At 44.5% G+C, this 23,741-nt stretch overlaps 1 protein-coding gene across 1 annotated transcript in view; it reads left to right on the plus strand.

The window, feature by feature from the left end:
• ST7 (suppression of tumorigenicity 7) overlaps positions 1 to 22,128 on the plus strand; it is a 178,039-nt gene extending 155,911 nt beyond the window's left edge. The window contains exons 12-14 of the mRNA XM_006882665.1: positions 11,178 to 11,270; positions 13,744 to 13,883; positions 21,773 to 22,128. Of these exons, the coding sequence (XP_006882727.1) occupies positions 11,178 to 11,270; positions 13,744 to 13,883; positions 21,773 to 21,868 (329 nt within the window). The 3' untranslated portion in view covers positions 21,869 to 22,128. The remainder of the gene's footprint in view (positions 1 to 11,177; positions 11,271 to 13,743; positions 13,884 to 21,772) is intronic.
• Positions 22,129 to 23,741: the final 1,613 nt, after the last annotated feature.

Here is a 23,741-nt window from a genome sequence, read left to right on the forward strand (position 1 = left end):
CCACTGGGTTTTCAGAGGCCGTAAATTGCACAAGAGGAGATTGCCCACCTTTATCCCATAGAACAACTGGTGGATTTGAACTACTTGCCTTTAGGATGGCAGCACAACTCCTTACCCTTTAAGCCACCAGAGCATCAGAATTCCTATAAGGACTCAAACCAAACCCGGCCCACGGCTGTGTGGCTGCTTCCCACTTATATAGTTCCTGCCCACTGAGTTTCCAAGACTGTGAATCTCTACAGGACGGGGCTACCCTGCTTCTTCCTGAGAAGAGGCTGTGAGATGCAAACTTCTAACTTTTTGGTGATCAGCCCCTTACTTTATGCACTTAGAGGCCTATATGAGAGAGAAAGTCTACATTTGGGGCTAACAAACATACAGGAAACGTCTGTGTAAGTCAAGTAACTGTGATCACAGCCGATTAAAGTCTGTGTCCTAAAGAGCAAAGGACCCTCACTAAACCAGTCACATGGCTTTGCAGTTTCAGAAGAGAGTCATGACGTTCTGTTTTAGAAAAGAACCATGAGCATTCTGACTTTGTATGGAATGCCTTAGAGAATACAAAGAACCTTGAAGAGTGTTTGTACAACTGGATAATTTACAGAGAGTTTGCATTTACATCATTTCATTGACTCTTGCTAACATCCCGAGCTAGGCAGGACAGGAATGGCCGTCTCAACTTTTCAAGAGATTAAACAGATTCATTTAATTAATGATTTGTTGAAGGTCTTGCATCCCCTGTTGGTAGAACCAGGATGTCAACCCTAGAGCCCCTTTTCTTCTAACTACTCTTTTCTGATAGAAGGTAAAAACTTAATAGCCTGAATGGTTTGTTTGGAAATCCACAATTTTAATTTGTATTGTTACCTACAAAATAGTTTCTACTTAGTCAACTTGGTAGAAAGTTAATAATTCTTTATAAAATTAAGCTATGTTCCTGAATGCTGACTTACAGGTTTTAGATGTAAAATGAGCCTTTTTTTTTCTTAAAGAAACAAAAACATTCCATGCACTAAGGAACTGGAAAGAAATACATCTACTTGCCTTAGGTGATTCTGCTGAGTTGCAGAAGCTCTGGTAGTTTAGTGGTAAGGAGTTGCATTGATAACCCAAAGGCATGCAGTTCAAATCCACCTGCAGCTCCTTGGGAGAAAGATGAGCAATCTCTCTTTGTGCAGTTTCTGCCTCTGAAAACCCACTGGAGGGTCAGCCATGAGTCACTTCCAAATCGATGGGACGTAACAGCAACTGAGTTATAGATTTAATGTGATTTCATTTTTCTTCCTTAACTCTGTATTTTTTAAATTCTCTATAAGAAAAGTACTACTTTTTTTTACCAGTACATACGTTTGTGTGTGTGTGTTTGTGTGTGTGTGTGTAAATGACTGGTAACTTAAACTCTTTAGTTCCAGTTAATGAGCTTCTATGAAGGTTTTGTTGTTGTTGTTATGTGCCATCGAGTTGCTTGCGACTCACAGCGACCCTATGTACAAGAGTTCTAAACACCATTCTATCCTGTGCCAACCTAACCATCTCAAATCTCATTCCCACCACTCCAGTCACAGAATCGCTCCATCTCATCGAGGGTCTTTCTCTCCTGTACCGTCCCTCCACTCTCCCAAACATGATGTCCCTCTCCAAGGACCAGTCCCTCCTTGCAACATGTCCAAAGTATGTATCTATTCTATGAATAGATTGCTAATATGCTTGTGTGTGTGTGTGTGTGTGTGGAGAGAGAGAGAGAAAGTATCATAGAGTCAGAACCAACCCATAGCTGACCCTCCAGAGGCAGTAAATCGCATGGGAGTTGTTTACCCATCTTTCCTCCATGGAGCAGCTGGGGGTGGATTCGAACCACATACCTTGCGTTGGCAGCACAATTCTTCACCACTAAGCCACTCAGAGCTCCCACATATCAATATATAACAAAAACAAATCAAGCCAAAACTATAAACCTTGGAGTAAGTTCTACCTGGCGATAACTCTCCAGCAGGTTCATGGAGTAGATGGTGTTTCTCTTCCAGAGGGGCTTATGGATTCAAAACACGAACTTTTCAAATAGCATCCTGACACACAACCCACTGTACCACCAAGGATCCTTCACAGATGTGATCCAAAGACATTAATATGTGTATATATGAACTGCTCATAGTTGGCCCATGAGCAAGTTCCCAAGAGTTGAAGGTGCACAGGCGACTGCCATCGTTATCCCTCAAAACGCCTGGTGGATTTGAACCACGAGTTGGCAGTTGGGTTAGCAGTACAGCCCCCTACAGACTTCATCACCAGAGCGCCATATACCTTATGTATAACAGAAGTCCTAGTGCAAACAGATGGCTAATGTTGAAAAGAATAGGAATCCCAGACCACTTAATTATGCTCATACAAAGCCTAAACCTAGACGAAGAAGCTGTTGTCCAAACAGTAAGGGAACATTACCTGGGTTGAAATTAAGAAAGGAGTGCACCAGGGCTGTATCCTTTTTCTATACCTTTCCAGTCTATATGCTGAACAAATCATTCGAGAAGCTGGACTTTATGAAGAACAATGTGGCATCAGGATAAGAGGAAGACTCATCAATCTTTGTTATGCAGATGACACAGCCTTGCTTGCCGAAAGTGAGGAGGACTTGAAATTCTTGATACAGAAGATCAAAGACTATAGCCTTCAATGCGGATTACATCTCAACATCAAGAAGATATAAAAAATCATCACCACTGGGCCACTAAGAAACATCACAACAGATATAGAAAAGACTAAAATTGTCAACTATTTCACCTTACTGAGATCCACAGTCAACACTCTTGGCACCAGCAGTCAGGAAATGAGATGTGTTTCAATGGGAAAGTCTGCTGTCGGAAACCTCTCCAAAGTACTGAGGAATAGTGACGCCCGTTTAAAAACTAAGGTGCACCTGATCCAGACCATGGTCTTTTCAGGTACTTGCTGTGTATCGGAGAGCTGGACAATGAAGAAGGACGACAAGCAGAATCGATGTTTTCAAGTTGTGGTGTTGGAGACTACTGAATATCCCGTGTACTGCAAAAGAACGAACAAATATGTCTTGGCAAAAGTGTGGCTAGAATGCTCCTTGAAGGCAAAGCTGATGAAGCTATGTCTCACAGACTTTGGGCTTGTTAGGAAGGGCTGTTCCTTGGAAAGGGACATCATGCTTGGGAAAGTGGAGGGTCAGTGAAAAAGAAGACCCTCAATGAGGTGGATTGGCACAGTGATGGCAGCATTGGGCTCTTATGTAATAGATGATGAGGCTGGTGTGGGATAGGAAAGAGTTCAGGTCTGTTGTTTATAGAGTCACACTATGAGGCATGATGGCACATGACAACAGCGGTGCCATGGTTAAGTAGAGGATGCTAGGTGGTTCAGTTCTACTCACCACTCTGTAACATTAACAACCCGATGATGTGCTTCTGTAAAGAGCATGGCCTGGGAAGCCCTGTGGGGCCGTTCTCTGCCTGTAGGATTCCCATGGGTGGGAATGTTCTAAGTGGGCATGCAGTCACACGTGTATATATGTATGCTTCAAAACACTTTCTTTGAGAAGGTATTGTAAATTTGACTCTAGATAAACTTTAGTCCTTCTTTTTAAAGAGAAATAATCCTGTTGCCCACTTTAGAAGAAAGAACTGCCACCCGAGCCCAGACCATGTAGTACTTTGAAATCACTTCTAGATCTGAGTCTGTTTTGTTGTTGTTGTTGTTATGTGCCTTCGAGTCACTTGTGACTCATAGCGACCCTATGTACAACAGCTCTAAACTCTGCTCTGTCCTGTGCCAATCTCATTGTCTCCAACACACTCATCCCGATTACCCCAGCCACCGAATCAATCCACCTCATAGAGGGCCTTCCCCTTCTGCGCTGTCCCTCCACCCTCCCCAGCATGATGTCCTTCTCCAAGGACCAGTCCCTCCTTACAACATGACCTCAGAATCCTTGCCTCCAAGGAGCAGCCTGGTTTAACCCTCTCCAGCATGAATGTTTGTTTTCTTAGCAGTCCATGGTACCCTCAACACTCTTCTCCAACACCAAAGCTCAAAAGCATCAATTCTCCTTCTATCCTCCCTAGTCATTGTCCAGCTCTCTGACACATAACAAGTGATTGCAAAGACCATGGCCTGTATCAAACGCACCTTAAGTCTCTGAGACACACCGTTGCTCTTCAGTACTTTAGAGAGGTCCCTAACAGCAGACTTTCCCATCGTAATACGTCTTTTAATTTCCTGGCTGCTGGTTTTAATGTCGATTAAATGTAGGCTTCTGATGCCTAGATTTTAAATCTGAGGAGTTGGGTTGGAATTCTGACTCAGGTATTTATAGTGGTACTTACTTTATTTGTTAAAACCATAAAGAATTGGTGATATTGAATAACAAACAGTCCTAGCCCAGGTTGGTTGCCTCTTGGGATGCTTGGCCATCCTGCACCTGAGAAGAGGAGACTGCACTTCCTCCAGTTCACCACGTGGTGGTGCCTTTTGACATTACCAGCTGTTGAGGTTAGGGATTCCTCCCCCTTCATTCTGAAATTTAAGGTTACTTCCCAGATTCTTTCCACTTTCCTTCCCCCCATGCACGACCCCCTTCATTAGAAAGATCATTCAGGGAAGAAAATTACAGCATCTAATCTCCCCAAATTCCAAGTTAAAAATCATTGTCTTCAGTAAATTTTTTTGAGATTAAAAAAACAACAACAACCTTAATTCAATAAAAAAATGTTGGTTGGTTGAGATATATTTTATTTTTATTTTTAACAGCTCTATTTTGTTGGTATATTAGTCATTGTGTGGGATCAAGTATTTCCCACCAAGAAGCCTGAAAAAAACCCTCTCATTTTTGATAAAACCCCCCAGTCCATCTGATGCATGGCAGAGATTGTTTGGGTTTGAAACATATGGTGGTTTTGAAAAAAAATCTGAATCCTCAACCACAAATACATCAGCATTTCAAAGGTTTCCAGAATGTTTGATTCATCACTGTCCCAGTCCCTAAAATTACACAATATGTTTCTCAAACTTAAGATAATCAGGAAAGGGGAAAAGTTTTAATTTACAGGATTTTATAATCTGTGTTTTGCCCTGTAGCTTATTTCATTACACAGCTGCCTCTTCATCTGAATTATACACTCTTAAACCCTGTAGGTTCTGGTTATCCTCAGATACACTCCCTACTTGCAAATAGAAGTTGAATATGAAAAACATCTATGAATGAAGAACCAAGTTTGAACTGGTTCTCATTCACAACAGTATCATGCTTTATGTGATCTTATTTTAAATGGCACGTCTTCTGTTTTACCTGTATTAAGTAGTGATATGGCCTTGTCTCCCTCCCACCTTGATTTAATCAAGCCTCTGTTTTGTCTGTATTTATTTATAAAGCAGGGTCGTCTGCTGACTGCAGCTGTGAACTTTCAGATTGAATTTTCTAGTTCTAGCTATCAGACCACGCAAGTGCCATGGGGTGTATCACTTAGCCTCTCTTTGTTTCCATTTGACCAACTAAGACCCTTTATTTTCCTTTCTGAGATGTTTTTCCTCAAGGAATTCACTAAATAATGTATAAGATTTTTGAAGACGGTATTTTTTGGGGGGCCCAGGGCAGAAGCTTTCCTTTGAGAGGGGAAAATGGCCCATTGTTGAAGCATAGGATGAGATTCGGATTCTAATTTATTCTCTTTGAACCTGATGGTAAATGTTATTCGCCGTGAGACATGGTCCTTAGGATATTTCCTCTAACCAAAACTTTCCTCCAAATGGCTAACACTTGTTAGACTTCTAAAGAAAGGGTTTTGAGCAGGCTTCCCCTCCTATACATCCAAGACTAAATGTGGTGACTTGAAAGCAAACAGTGACCTGTAACTAAAGTCCCTGGTCATAGGTAAGAGTGAGCCTGTCTGCAGATAAATAATGCCTCCCCCTGCCCTAGCCTATTACTCACAGGGCCAGCTTGTTCCCTCCTTTTGCTCTTTTTATTGATTCAGTCTTGATTATTGACTATGATTTTGATCCTCCAAATTGCTAAAGGAAAAATTCTGTCTCTTTTCAGCTACACATTCAGTTTAGTCATCCATCTGTCGAAAAGAAGTTTAATGAGTCCATCCTTTGTTCCAGGCACTGTGTCGGGGATACCAAAATGACTCAGACATTTGGGGTGCTTTAGGTGGAACATTAATGTGTGTGTGTGTGTGTGTGTGTGTGTCTTTCTGTCTGTCTGTGCGTGTGTGTACTTAGATATATGCATGATGCGAATATAACTAACACAGATATGGAAGAAGGAGCAGGGTGTTGAAAGGCACTTCCAAGGTAGTGAATTTGCTGTTGATTTCTGGAATTTCTCTTCAGAGTTGGACATGAACATCATCACCTGATTCCAGGCAAGGAGAAGGATGTTCCCAGAACTTCATAACTAGAGTAGGAACCCAGGCTGTTGGCTTTGAGGCTAATTTTCTTTATTGCTGTACCCAAATGCCTCATGAAGGTCAGATGGCCATCATTGACATGTTACCTACATTTGCAGTCAAATGTGAGAATATAAATGTTGCATTCTGATAAAAATTTCATTTCCCTTTTCTGTCCTAACTTATTTGTCTTTGCCAAGCAAGGGGCATTTTTATTTATAAACTAGTAAATGTGCTAGTCAAGATTGTTGCTGTTGTGTGTTGTCAAGTTGGAGCCAACTCATAGCTGATCGCATAGGAAGAGATTGCCCATCCTTCTCCCACAGAGCATCTGGTGGACTCAAACTATGTGCCTTTGGGACTGCGGTGCAGCTTCTCACTGCTAGGCCACCATTGTTGTTTGTTGTTGTGTACCATCAAGTCAGAACCAACACATAGTTGACCCTCCAGCAGGTTTTCAGAGGCAGGTAGTTGATTACACCGGAGGAGATTGCCTATCCTTCTCCCACAGAGCAGCTGGTGGCCTCAAACTGCGTGCCTTTGGGATTGCAGTGCAGCCTCTTGCCACCTGGCCACCAGAGCTCTACTAAAGATAGAGAAAGGGAAAGACTTGGGTTGAGTAACAAGGCGAGGTGTTGCCATACCTCATTCTTTACTGCCATACCTGTAACAATCCCTGGGTGACATAGTGGTGGTCTCATTTTCACAGATGAGCAGTCTCCAGCACAGGTGAACGAACTTGTGTCAGTGGTACACAGCTGTTAACCTCATCAACTTCTACTCACCCCCTGGGAGTCAGCTTCCCTACTCCCCCATTAGGTGTATGCAGTACCATGGACCTTTCCTTAGTGGTGCTTATCACAGTGGGACCTCCTTTCCCTCATCATGAGCTTCCCAACTTAGGTACAAGCCCCCAAGTGCTCATTTTTGTATCCTAGATGCACACAGAAGGTCTCATGTCTTGAGAAATGATGGACTGTAAGGAGTAGAGCTGGAATTCAAAGTCCATTCAATGTGACCACTAATCATCTATCTGTTTAAGCCTCTCTGAGATGCTCCTTGCGAAGTTCTTAAAGACAGGCACAATGTGAAAAGGTCACCCACGCTCCCTGTCTAATACCTGCGTGGGAGGAGAGGTCATAGGTGCTCAAAGGGGAAGTCCTTCTGTCCACACTTGGTTTCTGTTGGTAATTCTTATCTCCGCGGTGAATTTCCAGACTGGAAAATGTTATCAGGCCAGGGATAGGTGAACCCCAACATTATCGTAAAGGACCTGATGCATTTCTTAATTAATTCCCAATTTTATTTTGATTCTTCAGCAACAACACAATGGAAAATCATAAAGGAACATGCAGTGTTTGTCTTCCCTCTGTTAACTTTGAGCACCCCAGCCTTTGTTTTTGTTTTTCACCACGTGTATATTTTCTTTCCTCTGAAATGTGTGTTCTCCCAAAGACTTTTAGGAGGTCTGTGGTCATTTAGAAAATCAATGTGTTTAAATGACACATTTCCCTTTCTTCTCTGCACTGCCAAATCAGTGTGTCCTTAATCCTTGCACTTGGAAAATCTGTGGACATGCAGCTAAAACCAAGAGGCTTCTTCGTGTCTTCAGTGTGAAACTGACCAGGATGTGGAGGGACCAGGGAATGCTGGCCTCACCCAGCCCTTCCAGATCTCCATTGCTGACTTATCTCACACTCTGTTGGATCCCGCACAGCAGGGTGGGAGAAAGATAGGATTACAAGCACAAATTGTATTAGCTTTTGTTTAGTGAAGCCAAAAGCCTTGGTATTATTTTATGAACTCAGTGTAAATGACAACTGACGTGAGAAAAAGATAGAGTTGACCAGCTCAGTCTCCATCTTTTTATTGGGGCTTGCAGGATCTGTATCTACTTTTCCCCGCTATGATGATGGTAATCAGTATCTTTACCCTCTTTTAAAAATCCAGAACCAATTAAAAGAAGAGAAAGACTAACTTAAAGCACAAAAGTCTGCCTGCTTACCAAAGGAAGGAGCCTGAAATGTTTGACATCTGACTGAAAAGACACCAGCAAACTATTAGCTTTGGTTACTTCAGCCTGTGCGGCTCCATTTCTTCCAAAGGTTAACTCCCTGTAGTGCACACTGACCTCAGGTTTTTTGAGGTTTGTTTGTGTGGGTTTTTTTTTTTTTAATATAAACTTTTTCCTTTATACTGGTTTACTTACAGAATCTGTATATGTTGTTTTTCACACTGCATCGTTTCCATTTCTTTAACCCACCCCACCGTCCCCTGTGTGCCTCTATGGTTACACCTCCCCTCCCAACGTCCTCCCCCCCCTTATATACACGTTTTACTAGTTATCTATTTCTACAATAATGTTCTTATACATTATTTGTCCTTACGGGACTGAGTTAGTGGCTTGAGGTTTTTGGGTTTTGGTGTTTGGGGTGTGGGGTGTGGGTGGGTGTTTCACACAATTCTTTATTCGCATTGTGTTTCATACAATCATCCATGTGCTTCGTGTCTTCTAAAGTTAATCGCCCTTGACCTTTGCCTACTATTACTCTATCTTTTCAGGTCCCCATTAGATCTTTCCTAATTCCTTCACAGCCTCATTTGCCGCTAAACTCTGATATCCTAGTGATAGTTTCCCCACTTTCCCATTTCCTACCCCTTTCCCTCCATCCCTTTTCCTTTTTGGACTTTCAAATACATCTTACTAGTTACTAGATAACTATTCATCTATTTTTACAATGATGGTCTTGTGCAGTATGTGTCCTTATGAAACTGAGTTAGTTCACACAATACAATGCTCTCTCGGCTCTCCCATGTTATATAGTATCTTAGGAACTCTTTGCTTCATAGTGTGTGACTGGAGTTTTGAGTGAAGTTTTAGCCACTTGGAAATCTCCAGGATTGCATTTATGTATGTAGCAAAATCCTAAGCAGAGTCTTAATTGCAGCAGCCCAGTTACATGCGAAGAATCTGTGTTTCCAACCGCACTTCCATCTAAGTTTCTCCACGTGTCTGAGATGCTTCCTTGGATGGCATAATTTATGAGGAATGGTAGTAAAATCTTGTCTATTCTACTGTAAACTTATAATAATTTATGAGGAATGGTAGTAAAATCTTGTCTATTGTACTGCAAACTTACATTCATTGCCTCCCAGAAGGGATTTCATCATGTTCTACGAAAGCATTACAGTGTTGATGAGTTTTGTTTTGAGTTTTGTTTTCTCAACAGTCTAAGTGCTGTTGAGAGATGTTTGCACCTTTGGGTGATCTTAGCCTGTTACAGACCTGTGCCCAGGCTCCCTCTCTGCCCCCTTTACTGGTCAGAAGTCCTCTTTGTTTGCATGGAAAAGGATCTGATTAAACTAGAGTGAACCTTTGATTTCAAGAAGAGTTAAAATTGGGGGTGTCTTTAATGTTTTAATCTCTGTTTAAGAGATTTCTGCTGCAAGAGGAAAATTGATAACATTTTTTTTACCTCAGCAAACTGCCAGCGAACCTGCTCAGCTCTAACCCTGCTTCTCCAGTGATTTATATTCTCTGTGGCAGTGCGCTGTAACCTCGGAGTGATACCACTGCGGTGCAGATTGACTGCGTTCCAAAGCCTGGATCACATACATAATGTTTTTACTTTTAAATAATATTCAGACACCAGAATAAATACCATATGTGCGCCGATGCTGGTTTACAATGGAACCCTGTCATTTCTTGTGAGGGAGAACATTCTTTGTTTCGGATTCCTGTTTGAAATCAGCACGCAAAAGAGAAATAGGTACAGTGACAGCCTTTTGAGAAGCCTCGGGTAATTACACAGCTTAGGGAATAGCTGGGAGTCCTCGCAATGGGACGTTCAGAATAGAAACTACCCCTGCGGGTTGCCACCATCCCTCAGTGACACACGCGAGGGCACGGGTCGCTTGCTGACTTGCCCAGTGCAGGGTGGAGTTTTTATATTTATATCTGTATCACGCTGCAGTTAAAGGACATCTGTTGAGGGAAAATTACCTTCGTGAGCACTGTTCATAGGCACAGTGAGACTAACATGCTGATGACATGGTAACCGGGAGAGTAACACATGTGATAATGGGAAAGGATAGATTGATTGGAAAGCCATAACTCAACCCAGAGGCCTAATGTTGTCTGAAGCCACCAGAGCAGAATTAGGGGGCCTGACATCATCACCGTGCAGATAATCAATCTCCCGGATTCCTACTTTTCCACATGAGAATGAAGATTTAGAAGTTTCATAAAGTTTAGAAATACCTCCCAAGTCATGCATTTTGAGATTGGGGGTTTTTTCGGTTGTTGTTGTTTTTGTCCATCTTGGGTGGAATTTTAATCCAGTTAGACGTGTTTTCTCAAATCGACGCGTTCCAAGCTTCCTTTTCAGGGAAGCATTTCAATCCACATTTGTTATTGCTATCAGTTGGGCTATTAGGTCTGTGCTTATGGTATTTTTATCGTGTTTTCTAATCGAGGAAACCCCGGACGCGGGTACTGTTGGCTTCCTTGTCCCTCTACACCCCTGCCCCCACCCAGGTCGGTGAGGTTTGCCTAGAATGTATAGTGTGAGCTGAATGTACAGTCATACATTATAAAGCAGTTCTGATGGCATTTCTGGTGCACACCTTAGAGGCTGGGCAGGTCTTGCATCCCATCCTGGAGTTGTTTTTAGAAGTGTTCTCATTATAAAAATGCTCAAAAGTCTCTTATCAAAGTAGTTTTGGAAGAAAGAGTGGGCCTCTAACATATTGTCTCTCCTTTTTCAGCTTTTCGGATGATCCCTTATCCCTTGGAAAAGGGGCACCTATTTTATCCTTACCCAATCTGTACAGAAACGGCAGACAGAGAGCTGCTTCCATGTAAGTCCAACTCTGGCTCTCTCTTCGGCTTGGTGGTGGCGGGAAGGCGGGAAGGACAAGTACTCATAATGCCTCTGATCTTGTCTCACTCGCCTCCCAAGCCCTGCCTTTGTGTGAGAGCATTTGTGTTCAAGTGAGTTATGCCAAGTGGGTTTGGATTCCTGCTCCTCCAAGTCTCTCCAAGCTCACCGCGGGGGAAGGCATTATTAACAGGCCAACATTTAGAGGAGCGGTGTCACACACTGATTGGCCCGAGCCCAGAGACACCGGTCTGAGCCATATTCACATGAGACGCTAGGCTGGTCCATTGCACGGGTTCTGCCTGAACTCCCCAGCTGGTCTGATGTGGCCCCCACCAATTAGAGCTTGACAGGAAGCTGACTTCAGAGGGAGCTGCACATGAGTCATGGGTGGGAGGGCAGCCCCGGGACGTGGCATCCCTGCAGAGGGACTTCTCGTGAGCCACTCGCGGGTTGGCCAGGGTGAGCCGGAGGAACATGTGCGGAGCCCACGTGCAGCCCCAGCTCCGTATCACAGAAGGCGGACCCTGCCCTCGAGTGCCTTCCACGCTCGCAGCGGATGGCCCACACCACATGTGGAAAATATTATTGTGGTTACTGTAATACAGCATTGTTTTGACAATTGGGGCTAAATAGCTATTATCGAATCATACTGTGAACGCGAGTCATGTCCAGGCTCTTCATGTGGCCCTGACTTGGGACATATTTTCCTCCCTCCAATAACAAGCTCCCCATCTTGACTATTCTTTCTCCTCCTCAATTCTGCCACCCCCTCCCTTTTCACAGCCGCAGCTACCTCGGTTGTTCATGTTGTTGTTGTTGTTTGGGAGCTCTGGTGGGCTGGTGACAAGGGGTTGCAGCCACAGTCTGTGTAAACGCAGTGTGACTCTGGAAGCCTGAGTGCACGGTAGCTTTCTAAACGCCAGTATGATTGAGCCTGCCATAAATCGCCATGTGGTGGAAACTGATTGCAGAACTGATTACTGTCATCCAATTAAAGCAGCCGGAGGGACGTCATTTGTTTCCTCTGCCAGCAGACCCCCTGAGACCACGTAGCTACAGGAACTGGGGGAGCTCTCTGGTGTGGTCAGGCTTATCCCTATTTTCCAGTCAAACCAGCCTGTTGCCTCCTACTATATCACATTTGATTTCAGAAATTCCTATTATGGGCTCAGACTTCACCTTCAGACTCCATTTCAGGGAGATCCTCATTGGAGTATCCATCTTCCAGTAAAAAAAAGCCTTTTTTTCCCCCCTGGAAAATACCAAAGTTCTAAATGTTTTGATTGGGCCTGACTAATTACCCACAAGGATAGGGGAACTATTAGAATGAGATTAGAGTTCTTGAAAGAAACTATAAGGAGACTCTTGGTATGTTCTGAAATTGTGTCTCAAATTAATTTATTTAACTGGATGTGGTGATTAAAGTCTGGCCCCGCAGACAGGCCTTTGTGGGTTTGGCTGGTGGATGAGGGTCTGAAGCGGTCAGCTGTCCTAAAGGAGACCCTCTTCTGCACATGGGAAGTGGAGGTGTGCCTCATCTCATGCTGAGCACATGTCCACCCATGGGTGTTCATCCCTCAGGCCTACTCTCCTGGATCCAGGTCTCTGTTTTCAACAGGATGCATTACTTAGGGCCTGGAGTCACAAGTGCTGACTGGTAGAGAAAAGGCCTTCATGCCGGGCGGTCACACAACCCACAGAAGCCAGGAAGAGCCCAGCTCTCAGCTTTTGTACGACGGTTCCTTGGTTCCCCCCAAACCTAAACTTGGACATTTAAAGGCTGCGAAGGACACACCCGAGAGCTCCAGTTTCTTCTTTATTTCTTTATTTCTTTCCACTACTTGTTGAATGTCTGTCTACAGTTGTGCCGGATAACCTCACAGAATGAGGAGGCCAGCACGTGAGCTGAATGCCTCCATCAGGGCAGCCCCTCAGCGGACACACTCACAGCATGCCAGGAAAAAGAATTAGATAAACGAACAGTCTCCTTGTCGTGATTAAAGAGTTACAGGAAGGTGAAAGTGGAGAGGAGATTTTTTTTTCCCTCCTCAGTATATTTGATTTGGAATTTCCTAGACTTTTGTACAATGAATGTGTATTTTATTGTTTAAATTATGTTTAGCTGTTTTATTGGTGTTTGTTGAGGGAGGATTAGTATGTATTAGATATAAATGGGGCTACTGGCACTGTATGTCTGACATCTACAAGCCAGCCCTCTCCTTCCCCACAATAGGGGGCTGAAGATTGAACACGGACTTGGGAGACTCAGATGTGCAGTCAGTCAGAGGCCACTTCAAGTGTCTGAAATGGTGTATTCCTCCCCTCCCCTCTTTATGGTTCCTCCTTTTGCTGGTTCCGTTAAGGTCTATAGAGTCCACTTTGCCATATAGATATGCCCTGAGAAGGGGTTTCCGGCCACCTTCATTTTTCCTTTCTGCTCTTTTCCACAGCTTTCCATGAAGTCTCAGTTTACCCAAAGAAGGAGCTTCCCTTCTTTATACTCTTTACTGCTGGACTGTGTTCCTTCACAGCCATGCTGGCCCTCCTGACACATCAGTTTCCAGAGCTCATGGGGGTCTTCGCAAAAGCTGTGAGTATTCCACCCAGGAAGAGCCTTCAGAGAGAGGCGGGGTAGTCGTTTGCAACTGGTAGGAACCTGCATTGACCATTTGCTTACTGTTTAGCTTTCATTAGCGTCATAGGGTTCAGTCAAAGAAAGTAGAGGTTGTTTGTTTAATGAATGCTTTTGCCTCATTCCACAAAACAAGATTCAGCTGCTTCCAAAAAATGCATAAGGTCCACAAAGATGAAATAGATAATTAAGAGAATCTTAGAAAAATGGGAAAAATATTTGCCTGAAATTACTCCATTTTGTTACACACTCGATGGCATTTTTTTTTTGGGGGGTGGAGGGTTTTTTTTATTTTCATGAACATTTACAGAGACTTTGGATTTTCATTCATTCATTGTTGTACTTTTCTCCCTGCCTACCCCTCCCCCCAATTCACTTTTCTTTTTGAAAATGAAAAGGAAAAAATCTTTCATTGTTATTCAATCCCTCCCCCCTAGTCTACTCCACTATGCTACCTTTGGATACTTGTCTTTCCTTCCAGATAGATGAGATACATATTTTCAAAGATGATTGAATATCCACCTGATGCTCCAGTGGAGAAGGAGGGACAATCTCCACCTGTGCCAGTCAGATCCAATTCCACGGTTTACAACAAGAGCAGGGGGGAAAACCCTTAAAAAAAGCTGATTAAATAACTTTTTTAAAAAGTGACAGCTAACTCTTAACGTTTGGGAGACCAAGTAAGAGAATGTGATGGATCTTAACAAGTAAATGGAAAGGACATGTAGAAATAAGGAAATCCATTAAAAACTGTTAGGTGGGCTGCGGACATAAGCTATCATAAGGAAGCACTCTGCACTGACAGCCGACAGCCAGCAGCCTTGAGAATTGTGCATGCAGTCAGGTTAAGTTTAGTGATGTTGCCACAGAGGAGTTTCAAGTAAAAAGAGCAAGAGAAGAATCTGAGTTGTGTCCTAAAGCACCGCTAAGGTTTCAAGGCCAGTGGGACAGGCAAAAATGATTTCTGAGGTCACTGGGTTGCTTCAATCCCTTTCCAGATGATTGGCATTTTCTGCCCAGGAACTAGAATTGCAATAGTGTTTACATGTGTGTTAAAGATAAACTGGAAATTCCACCCGCATCTCAATCTCAGCATTCCCCAAACGGAATGCATCACTCTCCGTCATTCCCCACCAAAACTACTTCTCTTATATTCCCAGGCTCCACCAGTCACAGCCCTGCTGTCTGTCCAGTTTCTCCTGCTGGAGCTCAACACCCACCCCCAGACTCTTCTCTCTTTCTCATCCTCCACATAGATATGCAACAGCTTACAGTTTGTCGTTCTAACCTTCTCTAGTCAACCAGTCAATGTCATTCATCTGTCTTTCTCCTCCTTTTGCTCCTCATGGCTTTTGTCTTAGTTTAGAGTCTCATTATTTCTTGTCTGGCTTCCTACAATGGTCTTCACTTGTTGATTGTTGCTAGGAGCTGTCAAGTTGAGCACAACTCAGAGCGACACTGTGAACAACAGGTCTGACCTATCATGTGCCTCATAATCTCCAACACCCTTGAGCCCAGTGCTGCAGTCACGGTGTCAGTCCCACCTTTCCATGAAGGAATAGCCTCTCCTAGCAACATGACCATAGTATGAGAAATGAAGCTTTGGCGTCCATGCCTCCAAGAAGCTCTCTGGCTGCATCTTCTCCAAGACATATTTGTTTGTTCTTTTTGCAGTCCATGAGCTTCTCAGTACTCTTCTACAACACCACACCTCCAAGGCATCAGTTTACTAGTAAGTCTTATTGTCTGCTTGCTTCCACTCTTACCCTCTGCTAGTCTTTCATTCTGACTCAGGAAAAATCTTTCTAAACTTTGAGTCAGTGCGTCAGTTCCCTGCTTGAATTTCTCCAGTGATTTCTCATCGACTTCAGGCTAACACATGATTCTTTTTTTTTTTTTTTTTTTTACATGATTCTTTAGCATGGCGTACAAGACACTTTATGATCTGGTTTTGCACAGCTTTTCAGCCTCATATCTTCTAATTCTTGTGCAGACACTATTCTTGGGCCGCAGTGAATTGATCTCCATTCTCTAAATGCACCTCAGTGCCTTTGTCCGCATTGTTTGTGTTCTGCGTGGGTCCCCTTCATCATCAAACCCCCACACACTTGTCGGTCCTAGGAATAATGCTTCTTTGCTCTCTGTTCTTTAACACTTGGCTGTCTTTCAGTTTCTTCCAAGCTGAGGTAGGTCTCTCTTCTCTGAAGCCCCAAAGTATCCCATGAGCATCTACTGTCACCTCATTGTATTATAATATCATTGTTGAAATCTCTCTTCTCTTTAGAATGTAATCTTCTTGGAAGAAGAACTGTTCTTAACCCTAGAGTTCTGCGCAGTACTTTGCAAATAGATTTTTCCATAGATGACTATTAAATGAATAAATGGCAATGGGATGTCTGCAGGAAGAATCCATGTAAAACAGTATTTCTTCTCTTCTTTTAGAATTCTATTCACTGACCTCTAGAGTTTAAAAGGATCTTGAACAAATTGTCATCAACAGGACCTCCAGCGGAGACCCTCTAGGTTCTTTGTTGAGAACTTTCAGTAACAGTAAACACACCTCTTTAACATTGAAACCCATTTGGTATTTACAGCATTAAAGTGTTACTGGAACCATCAGAATGCTGTCTTATCTTTATAAATTCTATCTCCTCTTAGTTTCTTGATTTTCTTATTCTCTCTCAGAAACTGCTCTGAACAAGGATGTTCCCTCCTGAGCATTCTGAAGACAGTGAATACATTCACGGCCACTTCTAATCTCTCACCATCCACTTTCTTCTCTTTACCCATAATGAATATGGGAAATTCCCTGAGACTTGTGTAGATGACATGTTTTCTAAGCCCAATCCCACCCGGACTCCTCTGTGTGTGTCCTCGAGTGTGTGCACCTACGCTATTCTGTTACTGTCCTCCACTTCCAACCCAACCTCTGAGTAAAAAGTGCTTGCCCAAACTCAGAGGAGTTTAGAATGTAACACAGTAAAACTTAAAATAAGAATATATTTACATCGTTGAAATATTCTTTCTTGCTTTTTTGTTCCTCCTTTACTAGCACAGTTGCAAAAGTACATTATCAGTCCAGTATTGATTCCACTAAGAACTTGATTTGTACACAGCCTGTTGTGTTGTTGTTACATGCTGTCAAATCACCTGCAATTCATAGCAGCCCTATGTACAATAGCTCTGAACCCTGACCTCTCCTGAGCCAATCTCATCATCTCCAACAGACCAGATCCCATTTCTCCAATCACTGAGTCAGTCCCATCCTGGGTCCTCCTCTCCTGCATGGTCCCTCCACCCTTTTATGCATGATGTCCTTTTCTAAGGACTGGCCATGTGCCCAAAGTACGTGAGATGGAGCTTCAAAATCCTAGTGTGCTTCAGCTCCATGTCCCCAGTGCCAGAAGTTCAGAATCAAGAGTTGTAGCATCTAGGAATCTCTATTTTTAACAAAGATGCCTGCAAATTCTGAGGATCCGAGACCATCATTCTCCCAAGAACACGGAGAATAAGCATGAGAATAGCGGGACCACTGAGTAGCCATGTGTCAGGTGACTGGTGGGCAGTCAGAACCACCCTGGTCTAAGCATTGCCCCTCTTATTAACCTGTAGCCCCACTCTGTGTATACCTTGAAACTGCATGTTGTTGTTGTTAAGTGCCATCGAGTCGCTTGCGACTCATAGCAACCCTATGTACAAGAGCTCTAAACTCAGTTCTATTCTATGCCAACCTAGCCATCTCAAACTCACTCATTCCTACCACTCCAGTCACAGAATCGATCCATCTCATCAAAGGTCTTCCTCTCTCCACTCTGCCAAACATGATGTCCCTCTCCAAGGACCAGTCCCTCCTTGCAACATGCACAAAGTATGTCAGACGAAGCTTCAGAATCCTTGCCTCCAAGGAGCATTCCGGCTTCACCTTCTCCAGGACAAACCTGTTTGGTCTCCTAGCAGTCCATGGTATATTCAACACTCTTCTCCAGCACCACATAGGGAGCTCAAAACACAGATGCCTGGACACCAGGCCTGGACTCTGACTTCATTGATCTGGGTGCATCCTCAGCAGCTGAATTGAAACACTCTCCTGGTGATTCTAGTTGAGAACTATTCTACGGAAAGAAGTGCACCCTCAGACACCTAGTTCCTGGAGACAGCTTTCACATTGGAGGTGACTGGGCAGTGTGGGGTATGGTAAAGAGTACCTGTGCTCCCCTGGGAAAAATGACACAGCTGTCCTCCCAGGCCTCTGGAAAGGGTTGCCGCCTGCAGACATCAGACATAGAGCCACTCTCAGCTCCAGTCTGGACAGCTTTGGTTTTGATTTCAAAGACTCTTTTAAATAAAATCTAAAGACTTGTTGAGGTTCCTCCATTTTGCACTCTGTAGTTTGGTCAGTCACCCATCACTTGCAAATGTAGTTCAGATCAGCTCACTTTTTAACCTCTGTCTGGAAGGTCTCATTTATCTGGCCCTCCAGTGAGGTTTAGCACTTTCCAGAGCGTCTGCAGAGCCTTGGTGGGGAAGGAGATGGATGACCTGAATGAGACAAGCCCCATCTCCCCATGTTCCCCGCCCTGCCCCCAAACTCTTCTTTCTCAGTGTTTTCCCCTTGTCACTTCATCAGGCCCCTCAAAGAGCCCCAGGGGTTATCAGAGCCGCCCTGCAGGCGGTGTGCGACCATTTGCAGCTTGTAAAAATGATTTTCTCAGCTCCCGCCTGAGATAAAGTCCCTGGGATAATGACTTTCAGGAGATGCAGGGAGATTGCACGCCAACCCCCTAGGCCGCACACAGCTTGGGAACTGCACTGTGTTTACGTGGGGCTGTGTAGCCCGCAGGGAACCCCACCTGGGAGTGTGAGCAACAAGAGAGGAGCCCCAGCTCACCCCCCTAATCTAATCGTCTCAACGATTTAGGACTAACTCTTCCTAGGATGTTTGGTTACCAAGATAAGGTTGCTCATATAAGCAAGTGATGGTTCCAGCCCCAGCCCCACAGGACATGGGAAGGTCAGCGTCCTGACCCTCTCTGCTTTCATGGCCCCCGGCTTTCTCCCTCTGGTCTCACGCCTTCCTGGACACTGAGGAGCCCTCTGACTTCTGACTCTCATCTTCATTTCTAGCTCCAATCTCTTTGAAGTCTGATATAGATCACAGGGAAATGTCAATTGTCTGGTCGCAATAGGGCACCTGGAACTTCTTCAGATAAGCAGAGGGGGCTCTGAGAGTGCTCCCGAAGCATGCTGGGAGCCCTGGCCTTCCTCTCCGTGACCGTGTTCAGGAAGAACTGACTCAGGCAACTGAAGTGCCACCCTCTCTCCTCGATTATTCCAGTTGCCTTTTCTCACCACAAGATGCTGATTGAATTATGGTGCATTTTGGTAAAAAATGTGACTGTGAATTCCTGCCCTCTGGACAGAGGTTTTGGACATTGAGATAGATGGGCTGTTCCAAGGTCGCCTGGTGTTCCTCATTCAGACTTAACTCTTCAGGCAATAAATTTCTCCTCTAAGCTTATAAGAGAAACTGCTGTTTTTCTGTGTGCAGCAGCTGAGTCTCTGGCCAAAAGTATTGACTGATGATAAAACAAAGAAACACAGAAGAGCTGACCAAAAGAAGGCATTCTCCTCCAAACCACCTGTGATAAACAGCTGCTGCGGCAAGTCCCAGGCCTTTATCTTGTTCCTAAATGAAAGGGCTAAGCAGTTCAGGATGCCCCACTGCATTGTCTGCTGCTTCCCTGTGGGTGCTGGTGAAGAGGATGTGGGGAAAGTCGCTGAGGTGGAAGATAGCTTAGCACTAAAGAGAGCTTATCTCCACACAGGCACTGCAAGAGAATATCAAACCCTATAAGACCCCAAGCCTAAAACCAAACCCATGGCAGCCCGGTCAATTCCAACCCACAGTGGCCCTATAAGACTGAGTACATGTGCCCCATAGCATTCTAAAGGCTTTAATCTTTATGGAGCAGTTGGTGGGTTTGAATTACCAACCTTCTAGGTAGCAGCCATGCACTTTTCCACTGCACCACCAGGGCTCCATTCTCCCAAGTAAATACGTTCTAGATGAAGGATTGAAATTCATGCAATGGGCTTACTTCTCTGGCAGAACCTGGTGGAGGAGGGAAGGCAGTTGTAATTCAGGGAGGCAGGGATGCTGGGCCTTCTTGGGCAGCGTGTAAAGAGAGGCAGTGAACCAGCATCAAACAGAAGGAAGTTCTCCTCCTCTTAATTTTTAGAGACTTTGCTTTGGGACTTTTTAATTCCCTTCAGGCCAGTGCCCCAAACAAAGCAAGCTGAAAACCAAACCAGATGAGGGGCGGAAAGCCTTCATTTTGAGAGAACTGTATTGCAACCCCCTACTCCATTCTTGCTCCAAGTACAGTGAGTGATACCTCTCATCGCCCTCCACCAGCTCTTGCTCATACTTCACAGTCCCTGTCCCAGCCAGGTGCAGCATCACAGCTCAACATCCATTTGTACTCATGCTTCCAGGACATGGTAGCATCGCCAGGGTCCCACCTGATGTAGAGTCTCATCTTCCCACACCTGTCAGATGTCTCTAGACTGCATCCACACTTAGCTCCTCTTTATGGAGGTGGGTTTGTGGAATTTTGTCTCTCAGCTGATGGATAAATTGATCGATTCAAAGGCCGAGTGGATTTGGGGAACTTGCCTATAAAACCCCTCTTGAGAACTCACCATCCTTAGAACAATGATTAGTGAAAGGGCTTAAACACTCCATTTGTTGGAGCCGGTGACCATGTCTCCCTCTGCACGCATCTGCGTATGTGTTCCCATCCTGCACTCCAGAACTATGAGGAATGCTTGGTGGTATAGACGTGGCTGTGCATTGCACAGGGGAAGGGGCAGAGGACCCCATCATACGAGAACCCGATGGTGATCCCTGGCAAGGCGCCATCTTGGTTCTGAGCAGATCAAGGAGAAGAAAACTCCGCACTCTCTCAGCCCTGGCTGGTACCTGTTCAGCCAGATGGATGGTTTGTGGAATGAGGCTGATTCTTCACACGAACGTAGAATGGATTTGAGATGTTAAACGAGTCTTAGACCAAGGTCCTTGGTCTTTTTTAAAAAAGGCATCACCACTGAGCATTACTCTCTACATGTTGATATTGTGTACCATGGAGTCGGAATTTATGTTTTATAAAATTAATCACCTTTGGACCTTGCCCATCATTACCCTGTCCCTTCCTCCACCTTCTCTCTACCCACCAGAGAGTGTGACTCTGTAATTTTGCTCCTACACATCCTCACCTCTCCACTGCCATCCTTTCCCCTTTGAGCTCCCATGCATATCCTACTAGTTATCCCTCCAGCTTTACAATAATGGTCTTATGCAGTATGTGTCCTTATGGGACTGACTTGGGAGACACTGGAGAGCACTAACCTTTCCTCTTAAAATGCATTCTTAAACTCACGTAAAGTGAGTTCTGTGCCCAGCTAGGAGAGTAGGTAGTCCAAGTTGTCACTGTGTTAACATTTTGCCCACCGGGCAGCCTTCTGGGGTCCCTAAAGATGACCTTAGGCATTGTCTGGGCAGCCAGAGGGCCCACAGCCTGCCTGGAAGACCCCAGAACTGTGGGCAACTGTCAGCAGTGAAGGGGGCTGTCGGCAGACACTTCTGCCCTTATCTCTCAGAGCCCTGAGGCCCGAATGCAGCCTTGATAACCATCCTCTGTCTCCTGCAAACATAAATATGGAATCATATGCCGTTTGAGATGTTTCATGACACAGAGACTTAAGGTGGAGAGCGTGGATGAGAGAGAGCCTCTGTGGAGTCGTGAGCCAGGACTCTCCTGACGCCCATCTTTCTCGTTTCCTTGCAGTTCCTCAGCACTTTGTTTGCCCCGTTAAACTTCGTCATGGAGAAGGTGGAGAGCATCCTCCCATCCAGCCTGTGGCACCAGCTCACGCGGATCTGAGGGGAGCCCGGCAGCTCCACTCACCTCGCTGGCTGGCTGCCACCATCTCTTCGTGCCAACTCCCCGTGGACCGCAAGAAAGCATGACTTTGAAAAAGGGAAGCCATTCCGAGACTTAGAAACATTCATGGACTGTCTGTTCCATATTCAAAGCTGTTTTTTTGTTGTACAAAATTCATTGATGTTCGGTTCTATTCTATTTTGCCTTCAGAAAAGAAAAAAAAAAGTAAAAAAAAAATAAACTTTTGTGTATTGCAGCAACCAGTTGTGTCTTCTTGTATTTTCTAACTCTAAAGGCCATGGGATCCATGCAGCACCAGATGCCTGGCCATGGTTTTCTCTGCTCACGGACCTCCTCTCTGTAGAACAGCGTATTTCCAGGAATCTATTCACGTTTGCTGTTAGAAATTCATTGTGGGGAGGGAGCAGGGGAAGGTCCCTGCTGTGCAGCTATAATCCCAACAGTCTGCTAGAACCTGACTGTGCCACTAACATTGGCATTTCTTATGGCCAATGGTGTGTTAAACGGATCCTCGTTGCATGTTGTCATTAGGCCTGCTGAGTCATCTCCTACAAATAGTGACCCCATTTATGGAGATGGGGAGGGGGCAACTCATGTTTGCATTCTTGATGCTCAAATGAGCATTCCTTTTGAATAGTTCCATAATCTGAGCAAAAAATGGCCTTCGACTACCCACACATTGAAAATCCTGCATGAGCCACACCTTACTGACAATCTGGCAAGAGAAGATGTGAAGTACTTTTATTTCAATATTTCAATCCAGTCTTTAAAAAAACAAAACAAAATACCAATCCACTAAAGACCATCATTAACATAGTTCCTTCCCTTCCACAGTAGTCTGCCTCCCCCCCCCCCCACTGGTATAAAGGTAAGGTGTAGGAACAATTCTTCTTCCCACCTGGGCTTCCTCTGAGCTCCTGCTCTTCGCCCTTTTCTTTACACCTATCTGCTGGGACTTCTATGAGACAACCCGTCAGGACTGATCTCTGTGCCTCACTATACAGCGCACGCTGTAGTGCCAGGTAGTGAGGTGTGATAAGGAGAGATGCTCCGTCTACCCAGAGCCACAATCAAGCTCCATGGGAGTAGCAGTCAGAAAGCCAACTGATAGTCTTCATCCTGAAAGTCTGTTATAAAAGATCTTTGTAAAATCTTGCCTTCAAGTTGGAACTGACCCATAGCTGACCCTCCAGAGCAGCTGGTGAATTTGAACCACACACCTTGGGGATTACAGTGCAGATTCTTACCACTAGACCACCAGAGCACTTAGGGATTGGAAGCAGGAGTGGTATCCACTTCCTAAAAAACATGCCTCCGAAAACTCTGTAAACTTTGATAAATGTCAATAGTTATAGAAAAGCTTCAGGCCTTTTGTTTATAGGGTCACTATGAGTTGTGCTCAGTTCAAAGACAATCAATCTTTGGTGGGAAACCCTAGGAGACATACGCAGCTGGCTCCCACTCTTAGCAAAATCACTCGATGTGCAGTCAGTACCGCTACAGTGTCACTTTCATGGGGAGGGACCAGGTCTGCTCTGATTGCCTCTGTACCTCTTCTCCCAACAGAAATCGTGCCATGAAGTGGGGACTCACATGATTTGCCGAGTGGACTGCTGCAAGACGTTAGTGGTACCAGTCAACTTTGATTCCTGTTCAGAGGACAGGAAAGGGTCAGCACTGTTGTTCTGAGCTGGTTGTAGAAATGTTCAGGGACGCCATGCAAAGTGATTTTTGGAAACCCAGGTCACAGAAGGTGGGTAATATTGAAACAGAAATGAGAAAGAGTAAAGTGATGGTGCAGCTGCATGGTGGGTCTCCAAGCCCAGTTGCTGCCCAGTTGATTGTGAATCAT

The sequence above is a fragment of the Elephantulus edwardii genome, unplaced genomic scaffold (genome assembly GCF_000299155.1).
Source record: "Elephantulus edwardii isolate Elephantulus edwardi_28Jun2011 unplaced genomic scaffold, EleEdw1.0 scaffold00022, whole genome shotgun sequence".
In the NCBI taxonomy this organism is placed as follows: Eukaryota; Metazoa; Chordata; class Mammalia; order Macroscelidea; family Macroscelididae; genus Elephantulus; species Elephantulus edwardii.